Genomic DNA, 20,031 nt, shown 5'->3' on the forward strand with positions numbered 1-20,031 from the left:
GAACTGTAGTTTAAGTGTGCCCAGAGTTCTTAGACACCTATTCCCCCTCCCGAGCTACAGTTCCCAGAGTTCCTTGGGAAGAGGGATTGATTATTAAATCCTTCTGGGAATTCTAGCTCTGCTAAATCACAGGTGGGGATTATCTGGCCCTCCGGGCGTTGTTTGACTTCAGCTCCCATCACCTTCAGATAGCATGGCTAATGGTCTAGAACAGCCTTTCCCAACTAGTGGGCCACCAGATGTTGTTGGACCACAATTCCCATCTTTTCTGAGCATTGGCAATGCTGGCTGAGGCTGATGGGAGTTGTGGTCCAACAACATCTGGTGGGACACTAATTGGGAAAGGCTGGTCTAGAACAATAGTTCCCGAACATTTTCAGCTTCAGGTAGCGTGGCTAATGGTCTAGGACAGTGGTTTCCAAACATTTTTGCCCACAGACCACTTGAAAATTGCTGAAGATCTTGGCTGACCACTTAATGACTTTTTTTTGGCCCGGTGTAGCAATCATAATGCACTGTCCTAGAGGCTATATGATTTTTAATTGTATTTTTATTCCTTTTCATATGTTATAAGTTGTATTTTATTGTATTATAACTTGAATGCCATAGAATTATATAGAATCCCATGGAATTCAAATTGTCATACAGGAAACACAATATGTAAGAAGAGAGGCAATAAAAATACAATTAAAAATCAATATGGATGTTTAATGCGATGGATTGTGCTGCCTCCCATCTTCAACCACAAATCCACAGACACACCATGGCCCGCCTGAATGAAGTTTGTGGACTACTGGTGGTCCGCGGACCACAGTTCGGGAACCCCTGGTCTAGGATGATGGAAGCTTTAGTCCTATAACTTGCGGAGTGCCATGGGTTCCCCAGCCTTGCACTAAACTGTGGTTTAACCTGGGAGGAGGTGCAAACCTCAGTCTTAGGAGCTGAATTGCAGTTCTCCGGGTCTTTTTATTAGGCCCACGGGACTCTCCTTATACCAGTGGTTCCCAAACTTTTTTTCCCCACGGACCACTTGAAAATGACTGATGATTTTGGTGGACCACTTAATGATTCTTCTTCCTTTTTGTGGCAATTGTAATGCACTGTGCTAGATGCTGTATGGTTTTAAATTGTATTTTTTGTTGCTGCTTTTATTTCTTATGTTGTATTTTACTGTATTACAGTTTGAATGCTATGGAATGCAAATTATAAGAAAGAAAAGAAGCAATGAAAATACAATTAAAAACCAATATGAATATTTAATGCGGTGCCGAGGACCACCTGAATAATGCTTGCAGACCACTGGTGGGCCACGGGCCTACAGCTTGAGAACCCCTGCTCTAAGCTGTTCGTCCTCCCCAAGCCATGCTTCTTATTGGGCCTGTTTCATGAATGTTTTTGTCTGGCTGAGATGTGTCCTTGAACTGTGAATGCTGCTTGGTTGCTTGGATGGATATACCATAGATATATATGTAGTTCTGTGTGTATAGAAACGTCTTGTTTTTGCATGGCTAGAATGTAGCCTATGTACCGTCATATTCATTGGTCTGACCCCGCTGATCACTCGCATGTGGCCCCCTGGAAAGTTTCCCGCAAAGCACCATGGCCCTTGGACTGAAGAAAGGTTCCCCACTCCAGGTATTTTTCATTTTTCAAACGCAGGCTTTGATCAGGGAACTGGAAACAAAGCCCTATGAGGAGAGACTGAAAGAACTGGGCATGTTTAGCCTGGAGAAGAGAAGCCTGAGGGGAGATATGATAGCACTTTTCAAGTACTTTAAAGGGTGGCACAGAAAGGAGGGCCGGGATCTCTTCTCCATCGTCCCAGAGTGCAGGACACGGAATAATGGGCTCAAGTTGCAGGAAGCCAGATTTCGACTGAACATCAGGAAAAACTCCCTAACTGTTAGAGCCATACGACAATGGAACCAATGACCTAGAGAGGTAGTGGGCTTTCCGACACTGGAGGCCTTCAAGAGGCAGCTGGACAGGCATCTGTCGGGAATGCTTTGATTTGGATTCCTGCATTGAGCAGGGGGTTGGACTCGATGGCCTTGTAGGCCCCTTCCAACTCTACTATTCTATGATTCTATCTTTGCTTCTCATCTAGCTATCCCGATCTTGGCTAGATCCCTCTGTGAGGAGTGTGTCAGCTAGATTAGTGGGAATCTTTTGGACAACTCCATGCAAATAACTAGGTATTCTATAACTTGGAATATTGGGTTTTCTTCAGTATGGTGTATATCGGGGGTTCTCAAACTGTGGTCCGTGAGCCTCATTCAGGTGGTCCATAGTATGTCTGTGGATTTGTGGTTGAAGATGGGAAGTGGCTCATCCGTCGCATTAAAAACTTGATTATTGATTTTTAACTATATTTTATTGCTGCTTCTGTTTCTTATATCTTGCATCTTGCTGTATTGCAATGTGAATTCCAGTTATTATATTGCAGTTTGAATTCCAATTATTGTTGGATTACAATTTGAATTCCATTATAATACAATAAAATACAAGATAAGTAGTAAAAGCAATAAAAATATAATTAAAAAGCATACAGCATCTAGCACTACAATTGCTACAACAGGCAGAAAAATCATTTAACGGTCCATCAAGACCTTCAGCAATTTTCAAGTGGTCCATGAGGGGGAAAAAACCTGGTACGTGTGGTGCCCTTGTAACTTATTTCACTTGGTGTAAAACTGATCCATGGAATTCAGAATGTCTAGTGAGTCTAATGTGGGTCTTTCTGCACAGGCAAGGTCATTCCATCACCGTTCTAAAAATATTTTTCTTTCGTTGCCTCTCACAAGATTACTCTTGACCTTCCAGAATTTTGTAAAGAACCCTCCCCGCCCCATTTAGAATTTGCATTTTTGCGGAAGGTTAAATATTCCTGGGTTTTTTTGCATTCTATTAGAACGATTTATGATTTAAAAAATAGCTGCAGCCGTTTGTTTGTATTTCCCTGTGGTTCCCAAGCAAACACTCTTTGCAGAAGTGCTAGATGAAACCAAAGCGTGCGCACAAAGGCAAGCGCCTCTTACTTGGAACCGTTTCTGTTTCCCTAGATTGAGCAGCAGGCGAGTTAGTATTAGGACAGCAGGCAGAATTAGGTCATCAGACCTGGCAATCTACTAATCGACCAGATGCTGAATATCACTCACGCGTAGCTAGTGAGGGACACTGAATTTAAAGCCTCCAGGGATCTAATTAGCAACTCATCTTGTAAGTCCCAAGAAAGGAAAACCTTTGCAAATCCACATTGGTCTTTCTGTGTAAGGATGGGATGCTAATGTGATGGGGAAGGAGCCCTCACTGTTTAAGTTACAGGTGTTGAGGAGCAATGTCATAGATTTTTGTGAGAGGGAAAAAATATGGCCTAGGAAATTAATTGCTTTATGTGGTGGAAGGTTTATTTCCAACAAAACCTGTGTGTACAACACCTGCTTGCACAGCAAAACTTGTTGAGTGTGCTATAGGTTTTTATATCTGGTTTTCTTTGTTAAATAAAATCTTTATAAATAAAGGAAGCTGTCATGCCATTTTGGTCTATATCCGTCTAGCCCAGTATTGTTCGCTCTGACCACCAGCAGCTTTCCAAGGCTGCAGGCAAAGATCTGTTTTATTACCTACCTGAGACTCCCCCCTGCACCAATATGATTAATTGAATATGCTTCAGATGGTACTAGAAAGGCTTTCACAGGAGCCTGCACAATTAAGAACCCAGCATGGCATCCATCACCCACCATTTATGATATATACTTTATTTGGTTTATAGTATTAGGACAGGGGTAGTGTCAGGTCCTGGCCAGGGGAGTCCTCATCAGAGGAGTCTTCATCAGAGGAAGGCAAAGAGGATCTGGTCTTGGATCCAGCCCTGGCTCAGACTCCATCTAAGGGTGAGGGGCCAGGATCCTCTGCCGAGGCTCAGCATGACCTATTTGCACCCAGGGTATGTTTGGCCTCTGATACTGAGGCTAAACAGGCCCTGAGCCCAAGGAAGCGGCGTCGCCTCTGATGCCAGGTGGAGACCTGGTCCACCTGGAGCTGTGCCTGGCTACATGCCCAGACTCTTTGGAAATAAAGGTCTGGCTGTAGGTGATCAATGGGTGTGGTGTAAGCCCATGCATCACTGGAATTTTGATTTATTTTCCTTGGAGTCTTATTCAATGGTTAGCCCGGGGCCATTCTATAGCCTTGTACATAGGTGTGAAAACGCCATGGTCCCTGTTTGGCTTGCGTACATTTTAAAAATCCTTTTTGTGTGGGTGGATGAATGTCTGAACGAGCTGAAAGGAATCAGGATGGCAACAATCATGTTGTTATAGGGAGCCCAGACAGGAAATGTAGCTGTGTTGTTAAGGGAAAAGAAACAAGTTGGACCACTTTTTAAAATTGCAGTCATAGCTCAGCAGCAGAGCACCTGCTTTGCATGCAGGTTGGTTGTCATAGATTCAATCCCAAGCAAACGAACTAGGTAGCAAGCGATGGGAAAGAGCTCGGTCTAAGATCCTGGAGAGTCACTGACAATCGGAGGAGGCGGTACTGGACTAAAAGGGAAATAGTCTGTCCTGATAATAAAGCAGTTTCCTATGATCTCATAAGAGCCCTGCTGGATCTGGCCAAAGGTCCATCTAGTCAGGGATCCTGTTCTGTAGCAGCCAACGAGATGCTTGTGGGAAGCCTACAAGCAGGGACTAATGGCAAACAGGGCTCATCCCACCTGTGATTCCCAGGAAGTGGCATACAGGGGATGCATCCTGCCTCCCAACGGTGGAGGGGAAAGAACAGCCTCTGTCGCTAGTAGCCATGGATAGCCTTCTCCTCCATGTATGTGTCTAACCCTCTTTTAAAGCCATCCAAGTTGGTGGCCATTGCTGCCTCTTTGTGGGAGCGAATTCTATGGTTTAAATATGTACTGTGTGAAGAAATGCTTTTCTTTTGTCAGGTATGAATCTTCCAAGGTTCAATTTCAATGTATGTCCCCAAGTTCTAGTGTTATGGGAGAGGGAGGAATTTTTTTCTCTATCCATTTTCGCTGCACCTTGCATAATTTTATACACTTCTACATCTCCTGGGAAAGAAGTCTCACTTTGGCATTCATAATTTCATGTTTTGCTGCTGTCCATTGGGGATTTGTTTCTTATCAGAAATGACGACCGACTCTGTCCCTGGCGTGTAAAGCTTTGGAAATTATGAATAGTCGGCAAGGATTAGGAAATGAGCTTGTGTGCATCAGGCTTGTCATTAGGCCAGACTTGCAAGTGGCCATTCAGCTGCAGTAAGAATTGCCTCCAGACAAGTAGATGGAGACGCTTTTGCAACCAGGAAGAGAATTGTGTGCTTAGTTTTTAAGTTATTGCTGCTTATTTAGATATGTATAAACTGCACTTTCATATAAAATATCACAAAATGGTATACAGACTAAAAACAAAGTATTGCAATAAAAACATCAAACCTTTCAGTAACAGCTGGCTGCACAAAAGGCCTGTCTGAATAATATTGTTTTTAGAAGACATCTATTTTTAAAAAAGAGGACACTTTCCAAACCTCTACTGGCTAGGAGTTGCACTCGGCAGGGCCAGCTACACTAAAGGCTCAGCCCCCGGTAAAGACCAGCCGAACCTCAGGGGCATGTGGGACCACCACCAGTGCCCCATCAGAAGACTTCAGCAATCAAGGTTGACCATAAAGAACCAGGGGCTCTTTAAGGTACTTTGGGCTCAAGTTATTTATGGCTTTGTGAATTAACACAAAGACCTTGAAGACTGCCTGGTAGCAAATTGGTAACCAGTACAGCTCTCAGCTTGTTACCAGTGCCCTACTCCTGTGAACAGTCTGGCCGCTGCAAGTAGGTTATGAAAAATGTGTTTCAACTAAGGATCCTCTTGTAGCTCCATGGTTCAACAATCGATACTGGCTCTAGGTTCAATCCCTGGCATCTCCAGGTAGGGCTGGGAGTGGCTCCTTGCTTGAAACCCCGGTGAGCTGCTGTCAGTCAGTGTAGACAGTATTGAACTAGATGGACCAGGAGTCTGATTCGGTATAAGGCAGCTTCCTGTGCTCTCCTTCGCTGTGAAGTTAAAAACATTCCTGTTTACACAGGCATTTGAAGGCTGGAAGAGCCTGTTCTTGGCAGTCTTGAAATTATTAGTTGTGAGGGTGTGTGGCTGTTTTTATTGCTTGAGATACGTATTTATTTCAAATTGTATTGTTTTACTACGCGGTTGTTTGTTTGGGGGAAGGAGCTGCCGCTCAGAGACAGAGCATCTGCTTTGCATGTAGAAAGTCCCAAGTTCAATCCCCAGTGTTTCCAGGTTAGAGTTGGGAAGGACTCCAGAATTTCAGGTGGGAGAGCTGCTGTCAGTGTAGACAATACTGAGCTAGATGGACTGAAGGTCAATGTATGTATATGGTAGTTTCCTATGTTCCAAATCTGGGCTCCTTTGTGTGGAGGGGAGGGATAGATATTTAATAAAGACTCCAAGGGCTGGCTGATCTCTTTATCCCAGCTCAATCATGGAGATGATCTGGAGAAGTCCTGTCAGTTTCACCACCACCTCTAGTGCTACAGAAGGAGTCTGACATTTAGTGTTGCTGATTCCATGCTTTGAAATGCTCTTCCAGGTACTCTTGCTGGTAACTTTCAAAAGTTTCATGAAGACCTTTGGATCCTGACGGGCCTCTTCAGTTTAATTTTTTAAAGCTTATCCAGGCATTTTAATGATTATTTTGTACTGGTTTTATTTATATTTTGTGTTCTGTTGTGCATTGCCTTGATATTTCACGCGAGATGACGGTATATAAATACTATTATAAAATAAAGAAATATTGGTCTATTTGAAAACATGATAGTAGCTTTTATAGGACCATCCTGAAAGGTGGTGCCTGAATATCACCTTCCAACTTTAAAAAAAACAAAAACTATTTGAACAATGTGTCCAACCAAGTTGTCCTGATGTATTTTTTATTTGGAACGTGAGCCAGATTGTTCTCATCATATGCAGAAGTTCAACAAAGGCTGTCTTGAAATATCTTGTGGGGGGGGGATGTATCTCTAATTTAACAAAAGATCCCCCCCCCAATACACACAATATTCATTTTGGCCTAGTAACATTAACAGCTGTAAGAACTGCAAACTTTTAGCCTCAGGGTCTGGTTGGAACATATAACGGTGGGAAGAGGGGGTTGTGGGTTCCCATTTGAGTGCATGCTGACAAGCTGTTGATCTCCTATATAGTTGCAATTAATCCTCATCCCCAGTGCATGAAGCGGGGAGTTTTTGTAGGATTGTGTTGCTTGTCTGATTGTGTACTCTAGGTAGGCCAAACTTTGCTGATATTTTTCAGCAGCTACAGACCTTTTTAGAAGTTCACTTGTATCTTCATTATAAGCTTCAGTTTGCATCATATACCAGACTGATTGCCAAAGTTGCCCCCCAAAGGATCATGGGAACTGTGGCTTTGTGAGGGTGCTAACCATCCCTTGGTTATTGTTGCTTGTTTGTGTTTTGCAAAGTTCTCTCTCTTCCCGCAAAAAAGGCGGAAAAAAAGAACCAAGGTTCATGCAAAAAAGAGTAAGGTTCAGCACAGCTGTAGTAGTGATGGGTATCATATGAGCGATGTCAAAACATGCTTGTTATGTTTGTCTAGATACGTACAATCATCTCGTCAGAAACTGAGGAATCGGTGCTGTGCATTTACAGCAGAAACTGTGCACAGCACCGACTGGCTTAGAAACCAGTGACACCACTAACTGGCTTCTGTTGGAAGTGGGGCAAGAGCAACTCGTGTTTTGTTCTTTTGTTCATGTTCCAGAAGGGAGATAGAGCTAGGGTTCTCCAGATGGCTAGGCTTGGCTACCTTTACCTGTGATGCTTTGATTGACTTCCTTCCATCATTAGACTGATATGCTTAGGGAAGCTTATCTGCCGCTCCTCCTTTGGTTGTCTTTCCTCTCTTCTCTTCTTCGACTGTCCAAGAGAGAGGAGACAACTTTGTCTTTGCTTTTTCCCTCCTGAGTGTTGTGCCTCCAACTTAGTTAGTTAGAACGAGGTATGCTTTCCTATCTACTATGTATTTCTATAAATAAAGTAGCTTTTCTTATTTTACTAAGTCTTAAGTCTCAGTGATCTCAATACAGGGTAAAAGCCTGCTACTTAGGTAAATACACACACTGGCACACATGCAGCTCAGACCGTTGACAATCTCTGCTAATATCTATACAAATTTACACAACAGCTTCTTCCCTCCTCTCCAAAGCAGTTTTACAGTTTTAAATCATTTATTCTGCTTCTTTTTGGTTATGTTAAAATGGAAAAAGGCAGACCTCTCTCTTCCCTCCCTGCCCACCCCATGCTTGAGTCGTATTGGCTAAGGCAGGCTGCTGAATGTTTGTTTGATGTGCTAGCAATATGTTTACCAAATTTGTTGGAAAGGTTATGGGTGAGAAGGGTAAACAAAGATCCATTTGTCAGGGGGGGGGGAAAGAGTCCTGATCTGCATGTATGTTTTGGATACATCCCTGGCACTCTTCCCTTTGAAACACCAGCTCTGAGACTTGAGTTGGCTAGCAAACCATTTATTCAGGTGACTGCTTTATTAGCCTTTCTTTTTACCCCATGCCTCCAATGTTTGCTAGAAGAATAAGAGTAAATCTGTTCTAATTCTGTGCAGCTAACACTCTGGATCATTCATTTTCAATATGTAACTAAGATTTGTCTGACCCACCCATTGTTTTACACTTTAGCCCAGTGTAAGGTTCCCTCTCCACAGCCAAATTGATATGTGACTCCCCTCACTGGTGCTGCAGTGTTTGTCAACGTTCCATAACCCATCCTTCCCCCTCAGCACCTGGAATGCTTGTGGACAATCTATGACATTACAACAGCTTGGCTAGTGAAGGGTAGTGGGGTGATGGATAACAAGTAGCCATTCTTTCCCTTTCCATCCCCTGGTTCTTTTTATCTTTAATAGTCCATAAAAGAGCTGTATTAATCTTTATGGAGCATTCACTTCTCAGATATGACTTGGCTACATAAGGGAGGATATAAGAAGTCATAAAATGGACAGTATCCCATTCCCAGATCTGTGCCAGAATTTATTGAGTGCAAAGCAGTGGACTTCCTCATTTGCAGAGAACAGAGCTGCATGCTGTGATGGTGTGGCCTTTAGTCAGTTCCTATGGAATAGGGATGGAAGGATCTGTCAATTTTGGTTCTCCCTCTTTCTCATTCTTCCAATCTTAAATTCAATTGTCCACATTTCTCTGCAGGAATTTGTGATTTTTTTAAAAAAAAAAACCTCATGAAAATTCTTCAGCATTGTAGTCTGAATTTCTCCTAACACATTTTTATATGCGGTTTTGACTAATGTACTAATTTGTGCAAGCAGTTTTACCTACTGTATTGCATTTCTGCAAGTTATTTTTACTAATAACATCATGTTTATGCACTTTTTCCCTAACACATTTCTGTAAACATTATTTGGCTGGAGAACTAAATCGCAAAAATTTGAGAAATGTGGATTTTTGAAGAATGGCTGTGTTTTGATTCTCATATTCTTTTGGAAAATGCAAATTTAATAGATTCGGCATTGAATGTGAACTGAATCAAATTTCTCCCCCATCTCTAGAGTAGAACGTGATATTTAACAATAAGATTCAGAAGCTGCAGCTGGTGCAAAATGTGGCGGTGCGATCGTTCACAGGGGCAGGGTGTTGCCAACATGTTACCCCGCTGCTGAAAGAATTGCACTGGCTGCCCCTTAGCTACTGGGCCACGTTCAAGATTCTAGTTTTGGTGTACAAAGCCCTATGCAGCTTGGGACAGGATACCTGAAAGATTGTCTGCGCTCTGCAGCTGAGGGCCTCCTGCAGATACCATCTTATCAGGAGGTCCATTCCTCACAACATAGGAAGCAGATCTTTAGTGTTGTGCCAACCAGCCATTGGAATTCCCTCCCCTTAAATATTAGATAGGAACCATCTCTGTTATCTTTTCGATACCTACTGAAGACCTTCCTCTTTCAACAAGCCTTTTAAGTAGAGACCTTATCCCAGTCTGTGTCAGTGCTGGAACTGCTCTTGAAGATGTTTTAAAGTTATTTTTTAAATCTGTTTTTAAATCTGTTTTGTTTTAATATGTTGTTGAAGATACTTTATTTTAATACTTTTTCAACGATGTTCTGTTTTAATAGGTTTCAAAGTCTTTTGTTTCTAACATGTTTTAAAGTGCTTTCAGTGTTTTTGTTTGCTGCCTTGTGCTCCTTCTGGGAGGAAAGGCAGGATATAAGTTAAATAAATAAATGAGAAACACCATTCCTATTCCATGATTAAGGCAGCAACGTTCATAAACACTGAGTAGCCATATGCAGCTACCTACAGTTAGTTATGGCGCAGTGTGATGCATTTATGCTGAAATGCATTGAATAGTGAACGTCGCAGCTTCTTGCAGTTCTGTTATTTCGTTTATTTCCATATTTCTTTGTCTTAGCATTTTCTATCCTGTTTCTTCTGCCCAAATGCACCCAAAGTAGCTCTTTAAAAAAGTATAAATGAAACACAATAACAATCAACAAAAGAAATAATTGTAAGAAAACATGTACCTCACAAAAATCATGAGAGGGAACAAAGTTCAGTATGGGGTACATTATTTCTCTCCCCCCCCAACTACCCTGTGAAGTAGGTTAAGCTGAGAGATGGTGATTGGCACATTCTTATCTTCTGTAAGGATGGAGAACTGTGGCCCTCCAGATGATGTTGGTCTCCAAGTCCCATCATCTCTGACCGTTGGACATGCTGACTGGGGCTGATAAGAGATGGCATTTGGCAACATCTGGAGGGCCATGGTTTCTCCATCTCTGGCTAATACCACAGGGCCAGCCCTGTATATGATGGTCTTATTAAAATTCATGTTCGCAGGTTTTATTTTAAATCAATTGGTAAAGGTCCTTTTTATAGATACGTATTTATAAATTGTAACTGTATTCTCCTCCTGCCCCCTGCAAAAATCTGGAGGTTTTGAAATGCAAATGCCACATTTCTATGTTCTAGTCCCAATTATTTGGTCTCTCTCCAACCCCGCCCCTCATTTCTTTGGTCTCCAGTCCTCCATTTCCTTCCCTGGCGTACATGTTACTTTTACGGGAACCTAAAAGTTACGAATCCTCAGAGGGCTGCATTAACCTGGAAACAGCCAAGCCTTTTAATACTGTGCTTGAGCCCAGATCTTTGTTAAATGCATAGCTAATCGTACCCAAGAGGAATATGAATGGGGCCAAAATGGTTCAGGTCTATTGAAAGGAAAAGGCATGCAGACTTCAACAGCTTGGTAAACTCTTCATTAAATGTTTGGCACTACACTGTAGCCTAAGCCCTTGACAAATCAGATCCCCCTCCCTAAAAGTATCTATGCGAGGCAGGAGTCGCCATTTGGCACCCGTTGGGCATCTTGTATGGTTCCCAAGAAAGGTCTCTCTAAGTATCTCCTCAAAAATTGGCAATTTGCTCTTCCTGCTCGGTTGCACTGGCTCAGCCTCTCCTATGCTGAAGCAGTTATGGCCATGGCTCCAGAGCAGCCATTTTGTGATATGCTTTGCCCCCATGGCAGCCATTTTATGACTAGGGCCCATGGCGCGCACACATAAATAAATGTTGCCACTGGCCCAAAAATGTTGGCGACCCCTAATGTGAGGTATGCAATGGCAAATTTTATTTCCTTCACCTCTAAATAAGTATGATTCGGAAGTGCAGGAGGTCTAACATCGAAATGCAGAAAATGTAGCATTTTTGGTGGATGTCTCTTTCCCCCTTCCCCCTCTTCAGTTAAACAACACATATTTTGTTGACCGAATTCAAAGTAACTGTTTCTCTCCCACCCTACCCCTTTTTTCCCTTTTCTTTTTAGGAAATGGCCAACTCTGTGTACTTGGTTATGGAGGTGAGTAATTCTGAAATATTATCAAAGGATAACATTAGGATGTTGTTATGGTTACCTTTCCATGCTTAACCTTCAAGCAGCTCATTCAAGGTTCCCCCCCATGTTTCCTCACGACAACCCTGTGAGGTAGGTTCCGCTGAGAGATGGCAACTATCCTGGGATCCCATGGGAAGCTTCGTGGGTGAATGGGGATCTTGAACCCACCTCTCTTTCTTCCAGTAAAACACTCTAACTCAGGGATCAAGAACTTATGGCCCTCCAAATGTTTCTGGATTCGAACTCCCTAACTGAGGGTTAGTAAATGTTTAGTAAACGGCTGGTGAGAGTCAAGAGACATCTGGAGGACCACAGGTTCCCTATCCTTCTTCAAGGAACTGTTGACAGAATTTATTATGGCCCTTAATTTCTTGGGATATCCGGGATATCTTAAGGGCTGCCGGATCCTTTATATCCATGCCTTATCACTGAGATTCTCTGTCGATGGTCCCCCATGGCTCAGATAAACAGCACATAACAACTAGAAGCCATGCCTTCAGTGTCGTGGGTCCAAGCCTGTGGAGCTTCCTTCCAACTGACGGCTAGTAAATAATCCATATCTTTAAGTGTAAAACTGGGCCTCCAGTTTTAATCCAGAAAAAAGATTGTAAGGCTATTGCCTCTTAAGCGACTGTTTTTAAAAAGCTCCTTGAGAAGGGAAGAGTGGGCAGCCAACCTATTGCCTGAGTTACTGTCTTGATTTTCTCTGCTGTTGTTGGAGGCTTCTGCTATTTTGGTCTTGAGGGTCAATAAATGACCCGTGAACATCCTCTTAAAAGGAGGAAGGAAGAGGATCTGTTCATATTAGCTAGCCTGTGTTGATAAAATGGAACTCAGGAGAATGCCTTGGCAATCGAGGAGGCTTCTTGCTGTAGGTTTCTCTGCCATGTTGAGGGACTCCAGCCTTGCTATCTTGTCTTGCTCCAAAAAGCTCAGGATGGCATACACGGAGGCTATCCTGTTTATTACCTCACAGGGCTGTTGTGCAGATATCTCCATGCTGGAAAGATGATCACCTGTTGAACGTCTACCTGACCAGCTCTGTTAAAGGCATAGGAGCCTTTAAAAAGTGGTCAATGTAATTCCAGGATTTAAGCAGGAGCACCTTTTTAGACAAGTCAAAAGGTTTTCAGTGGGGAGCAATAGATTTTGTTTTTAAAAAGTGTTAAAAATAAGATTAATAAATAGGCCTTCCTTTTGTTCACTCGGGAGCACATTGATGTGGATGGGAGGTGGGCAGCAGGTAGTTCCACCCACCCCCATGTGTTCAGTGGATGAGGGAAGGGCACTTACAGAAAACCTTACAGCGAAGGTGGGGGACCTTTTAAAAAGCTCCTTGAGAAGTCTTGGCCATACTGCCTGGGGCTCATGGGAATTTGAGTCTAGCAACACCTGGAGAGTGCTGTTTGACTACCTCTAATGTGTCCTGCGTTTCAAGAACTAATACTCATAATTTGAACATGTGAAGAAGAAAAAGTATGCCATAGCCTATCTCCACCCCCTGTAAAATAAGATACTTTTTTTTTAGTTTTTAAATGGCTCAAGTCCTGTGATTCACCACTTAATCAAGCAGGGAGGAAATGACCAGCTATCTGTTTTAACACTTTATTTGCATTGGTGAAATGTAACTTTGCTCCCTTCTTAACCTGATGGGGAAAAACTTGCCTTGCTTACTGATTTCTCTTTTCTCTCCCCTCCTTCTCCTAGTACTGCAATGGTGGTGACCTGGCAGATTACTTGCACAGTAAGTATCATCATGGATCTCTTCTTTTTTACAAAACATAAATAGTGTGCTGAAATGTTTGCAACTCTAATATAGCGTCTTAGAATGTGTAACTTCCCACTTTTTTTGTTGTTGCAAAACTTGTGGTCTGCCTTTTGCTGGTGTCCCTGTTTTGGGGAAGCTTTGATCAGCTTACAGCTTCTCCAGAAGTCTCTGGCTGAGGGAATTCGGGAACGCTGTTATAACATTCCAGGATTGGCTCAGGCTTTGCTCCGCCCCTGGTAAGGAGGTGTGGCAAATCTGACCCCTCTTACTACTTTGCCCGTTGTATTGAGAAGGGCCATGCAACTGAGCTGACTCGAGCAGTAGGTTCAATACTGGCGACAATGCCCAGTGCACAGAACGCTCCAGAGGTATATTTTTGTGGCTTTCATTTGGAGGCCAATGTTGTTTGAAGTGCTTGGGCTGGACCAATTCTCATTGCAGGTAGCATTGTGCATGGCTTGTATAATGGTATGCTCCTATGTACATTTTTTAAAAAATAAGTAAACAAATCCCTGCACATAAAAAAAAAACTAGTGTGAGAAAGGGTTTCACCTTGCATGTTAGCTTTCTTAGTACAGGGATTTTATTTATTTTATTTCCTGGTGTGGAGGAGCAATTGAGTCAAGGGTCTGAATAACAATAGAAGTGCACAGGCCCAGCACCAGAGGTCAGCATCATTGGGCACCTGCTTACAGCCCTGGGGCTTGCAGGGGCCTGTTTCCAGATTTGTTCATCCCACCTTTAGGGGCCCAGCCTTGCAGTGCCAATGCCATGCGGGGAGAAGGGGTCGTGTCCAGGCATGTTTAACCTGATGGCCGCCCACTACAAATCAGAGCAGAGTGGAGTCCCTGCTCCCAGCCACTCACAGGGCAAACGTATCTCAGAGAGAGTGAATGACTGGTGGTGCAACATAGGAAGCTGCCTTAAATCGAGTCAGACCCTTGGTCCTAGCTCAGTATTGTCTACACTGACTGGCAGAGGCTTTCTAGGATTTCAGGCAAGGTTCTCTCCCAGCTCCACCTGGAGATGCCAGGGTTTCAAAAGGGGACCTTCTGTATGCAGAGCAAATGCTCTGCCAGTGAGCCGTGGCTCTCCCTTACAAGAGAAGGCCCCTTGCTGAGGTCCACCAAAGTGTAACACTGACCCTAAAAGGTCCTGAAGAACCAGAGTCTATTGGTTGTTTCCATTTTGAGGGTAATGACTGGTTTGCAATCTGCCACCCCTGAGCCGACCCCTTTGGAAATGACTTCCTCACTGATGATTTTCAGCATGTTTTCTCAAAAGCCTGAGCCCTTTTCAAAGCCTGATTTGATGAGGTATGTAATCTAGGTCAGTAATGACTGATTTTGTTTGGGCTACTTTTCTGGGAGTGGTTTTCTGTTTATAAGGCCGTAGCAATTAAGTTGATTTTTTAAAAGTTTGTTTGCTGATTTGGTTTGTTGTTTTTAAACACCACCAATGATTTGCCTAAGGCAAGGTTTGACAAGGCTCGTTGAATTGAAGTAATCAGGACGTGTTTGTCTGCTCAGCAAATGACATCTTGCCTTTTATCTCATGTTTTTAATCTTGAAAAAACTAAACTCAATTATAGTCAGTCTCTCTCTCTCTCTGATCCTACCAGTCCATTTTAGAGGGAGGAGATGGGGCTCTAGGGGTTTTCTTCCTCCTTGCAACAACAATTTCCCATTCTAACCCCCTTTTATTTTCTTAAAGAAGACCTATAGTTCTTGCTAAAAGTGACAGCAAGTTTAAATATACCCCACTGGTCTCCCATGCAGACACCAATCACATCCATACCTGCTGTATGTCCTGCTGTTGGGCCCTAAAATGCCACCCTGGGCTCCTACTGGGAGGAAGGGCAGGATATAAATTTAATACAGTAAATAAATTAAAATGTTGGAGGAATTCAAGAGGCTAGGCAGCCATTAGCCTGGGACACCATGCCTTTCCTACACAGGAACATAGGAAGCTGCCTTTTAGCAGTCAGATCATTGGCCCATCTAGCTCAGGAAGGATTGTCTAGATAGACTGACAGTGGCTCTCCAGGGTTACAGGCAGAAATCTCTCCCAACCCTACTTGGAGATGCTGGGGATTGAACCTGGGACCTTCTGCATGCCAAGCAGATGCTCTAACACTGAGCTACAACCCTTCCCCCTTTGTTGAACAGGGCAGTTGGTCTAGAACAGCCTTTCCCAACCGGTGTGCCTCCAGATGTTGTTGGACCACAACTCCCATCAGCCTCAGCCATTGGCAATGGTGGCTGAGGCTGATGGGAGTTGTGGTCCAACAACTTCTGGAGGCACACTGGTTGGGAAAGGCTGGTCTAGATTGTCTACAAGGCTCCCTTCAGGGCCCCATCTGCACTTTACATTTATTCCACTATCATTCCACTTTAAACAGTCATGGCTTCCCCCAAGGAATCCTGGGAACTGTAGCTTGTTATGGGTGCTGAGGGTTGTTAGGAGACTGCTCTTCCCCTCACAGAGTTCTCTGGGATTGATTGTTAAACCCCTCCATGAATTAGACTCTTATTGTCCTTTCTGATCTCCAACAGCTCTCAACATCTTTAAGAAGCTACAGTTCCCAGGATGCTTTTTTTTGGGGGGGGGGAGCCATGACTGTTTAAGGTGGTATCATAGTGCAGATGAGGCCCGCCTCTATGATATCAGGGATATTTTTCCTATGAAACACCTTAAAAAGAAAACGCAAGCCATCCTAGTTACTCCCAAAAGACAAATATACCCATCTCTAGTTGTTTTGGTTGCACTTCTCATCCCAGTAATTTTTCTTGTGGCAGTAAAATAATTTTTAGAAACAGATCTGCAAATGCTTGCAAAGTTTTAGATCTCCAAACAGGGTCCTGTATTTTTGGATTTTAAGCTGGCTGCTCTTCTGAATATGCAGTGAATTTAGAAGGTATGCATCTTCTCTCCGCCCCACTGCTGCCAAATTTCCTTCCTTTTCAGAAAACATCAGTCTTGCATGCTAATTTAAAAGATTAAAGCTGTCTCTTCATGTTTAATCATCTCGTTCTCAGAACAGGATTTGGCCAACGTTTAAACAAACAGCTTAATCTATCTTTAATCTAGGTTGTCCTTCTTGTTAATTTTGTGTGAAGTTAATTCATGGGAAAAGATGACCACCCCTGGTTCATCAGATGCTGGTCAAAATTATTTCATGCCGGACTGTTGGAACGGAAGAAATAAAAAGTTAAAATTCACATTTTCCTCCTGGTGCTAGTGTTTTAATGTTTGATGAATAGTTAGCTTCGATCTGAATGCAAAGTAAGCAGCGACCGCTTATTTGGCTTTTAGCAGATGGAATGCAGAACTTTGCATACCATGTGCTTTTTAAAATAATATTTTAAAAAAAAGAAAAACAGTGAATTCTGCTCCAAAGTATCTCAAACTCTGCAAAAAAAAAAAAATTCATAGAGGGGTTTAACAGCCAATCCCTCTTCCAGGGTACTCTGAGGAGACTAGAGCTCTGTGTGAGGAATAGGGATCTCCTAGCAACTCTCAGTACCCTTAACAAACTAAACTTTCCAGGATTCTTTGGCGGAAGCCTTGACTGTTTAAAGTGTCATGATACTGTTTTAAATATACAGAGCAGATGCGGCTTGAATATTTAAATCCAAAAGGCAGTGGCTAGATGCTGTATCAGGGATGCTGTAGTGGTGAATTTACTGCTTCAAGCAAGAAGTTAGGCTAGATGATCTCCAAGGTACCTTGCTACTCTATGATTCTATGATGTTCTCTCTAGTGTGTGCACATCTAAACACATGCTTGTGAACACTAAGCAACAGCCTGTGGACACCACCGCACGCTGTACCTGCTGATGTATAATTTTACCCTTGTGGCATATTGTAGGCCTTGCCTCTGAATATGTCTTTTAATCCATAAACCAAGTATTTTGGCCTTTTTGAAATTGGGACTATTGCAGAGTACATGACTACAGCAGAGATAAAGTGAGGGAGGGACTTTGGGCAGGAGCCCTTGGTATGAGAATTGGGGTCTTGCATACGCATTCCTATTTTCACCTGAGAAAGTTGGAGGAAAGGTAATTTCTTACTGCCACTCAGTAGTGCAGTTAGTTATTCTGTCCTGTTTTACCTTGCCACTCTGGCACACTTTTCACATCTAGTCCCACATTTTGTACTAAGAATGTTCAAATTCAGTGACCTGGATAACTTAACGCGAATTTGCCAACGTTATTCAGTTTTTGCTTGCCATGGGCAGGGGACAAAGAGTGCCTCCCTCTAACTGTTGGAATTCTTATTCACCTTCTTCTTTGGTTTCTGACCAGTGGAATTTCCATTGTATCTTTCGAGTTTATCTTCGCATCCATGAGGGCTAGAGGTTTACTTAAAAAGGGGGGGGATTGAAAGCTGTGGTTTTTAAGAAGTTTGCTGCTTTGTCCAGACTCCAGAACCATATTTCGTGTTTTCTGCACCCAGCCCTGAATATTGGTAGCAAAGGGCACATTGAAACCTCACCTCCTTCTGCATGATTTTTTTTAAAAAAGAAGTGACTAACAGAGGCATACTGAGTGGTTCTTACTTGCTTAGCCTGATGCACTTTTGACTGCCCTTTCATTTTCTTCATTAGAAGGTGGCTAGTCTTTAATGGAGTTGTGTTTCCCAGAGAAGAGGCCAGACAACCTAAATAACTCGTTCAGTCTTGAAAACTTTTTAACCTTTTTTTTGGCTGAATATAAAACGCCATTCTTAACTATAGAGACTTTTTAAAGATTAGCTAAACTAACATGCCTGGCATTTAAAACAAATGCTAATTATGTTCCCTGAGGCTGAGTGTGGTAAAATTAGGTGGTTAAAAAGGATGGTGTCGCTTTACAATACCAGCAGGAGATGGTCCTTTTTTTTTTTTTTAATGTTCCCGTATTTTAATGCCTGCAATTTGAAAGCTAGCAGATAAGGAATAATTTATGGCATGGTAGGAGCTCTTTTTATGGTAGAATATTCAGAGTCTGAAGTGGTACAGCCCCAAAGTCTACCTGCCCTCCTCCAGATCCTCCCTCTGAGGGAGGCTTGGAGGGTAGTGACAAGGGACAGGACCTTTTCAGTTGTGGCTCCCTGTCTGTGGAATGGGGTCACCAGCAAGGCCCACCTGGTGCCTTTGACATATTGTTGGTGCTTTTTGTCCCCAGACTTGTAATAGTCTAAGATGAAGTTGTTTTGTTGCTAGTGTAACACGTGTCTGTTACAGGGATTGTTTTTGTTCCATTTCTGAAGTATGTTTTTATGTTTGTTTTAAATGTGCTGTAAATTGCTTGGAGATCTTTGGGTAACAACAGTAATGACATCTTATTCTGTATAAAGAGTAGGATCAGCTGGGAGTAATAGGAACATTGGTACTTGCGTATAAGAAACAGATCATATATGCTCCTTGACTTAGGCCTCATCTGCACTATACATTTAAAGCAGTATTATACCACTTTAAACAGGCATGTCATTCCCAATCCTGGGAACTGTAACATGTTAAGGGTGCCGAGAGTTGTTAGGAGACCCCTGTTACCCTCACAGAGCTACAGTCCCCAGAGTTCCCTGGGAAGAAGTATTGACTTGTAAACCAATCTAGGAATTTTTTGCAGAGTTTGAAACACTGGAGCAGAATTAACAGTTCTCTGGGAAGAAGAATTGATTGTTAAACCACTTTGGGAGTTATAAGATCCTTTGGGGGAAGCCATGCCTATTAAAAGTGGTATAATACTGCTTTAAATGTATAGAGCCTTAGATGTGTCATTACAAGGCAGGAAGAATAGGAAGGGGATGGAAAATTCCAGGCCGCACTGAAACTCGCTAGTAGTTCTTCTCCTAGCTTCATAGCTTTCTGCCCATATTCTTTTATCTCCACCTGTTTTGAACTTTTTTATCTGAATCAGTGAGGACTAGACACTTTATTTTTTCAACAGCATCAGCGTAGTGCAGTGAAGGCCAGTATTTGGGGCAAGTGTGCTACGAGACAAGGTCCTCAGTTTCAGCACAGTGGATGGGTTTTGAATTGCTATGCCCCCAGCTAGGCTTCTGTTTACTTCGCTGCCCAGATTTTGAAGATGAGCTCAGCTGTCTCTTCACATGGCGGAAGAGGAGATGGGTTTACTTCTTGCCAAAAAGTAGTTATGGCGTTAGTCAGCATGCCTTGCCGTGGAATGTGCAGGCTGGCAAATCCTCGCAAGCAGCCCCGAGTGTTGGCATTGGCTCCTTTTGCCATCTCTAAACAGGTGAAGCATTGGTGGTGTGCTGCTGACTAAGGTAACTTTTAGATGATCTTGGCT

General features: G+C 42.8%; 1 protein-coding gene across 5 annotated transcripts in view; it reads left to right on the plus strand.

Moving 5' to 3' along the window:
• The window catches only part of ULK1 (unc-51 like autophagy activating kinase 1), a 111,875-nt gene that overhangs the window by 16,793 nt on the left and 75,051 nt on the right, over nucleotides 1-20,031 (plus strand). For all 5 annotated transcript variants that reach the window (XM_061602273.1, XM_061602275.1, XM_061602276.1 and 2 more), the window contains 2 exons: nucleotides 11,900-11,932; nucleotides 13,676-13,712. In XM_061602273.1, the coding sequence (XP_061458257.1) occupies nucleotides 11,900-11,932; nucleotides 13,676-13,712 (70 nt within the window). The remainder of the gene's footprint in view (nucleotides 1-11,899; nucleotides 11,933-13,675; nucleotides 13,713-20,031) is intronic.

Source organism: Rhineura floridana, chromosome 19 (genome assembly GCF_030035675.1).
Source record: "Rhineura floridana isolate rRhiFlo1 chromosome 19, rRhiFlo1.hap2, whole genome shotgun sequence".
Classification (NCBI taxonomy): domain Eukaryota; kingdom Metazoa; phylum Chordata; class Lepidosauria; order Squamata; family Rhineuridae; genus Rhineura; species Rhineura floridana.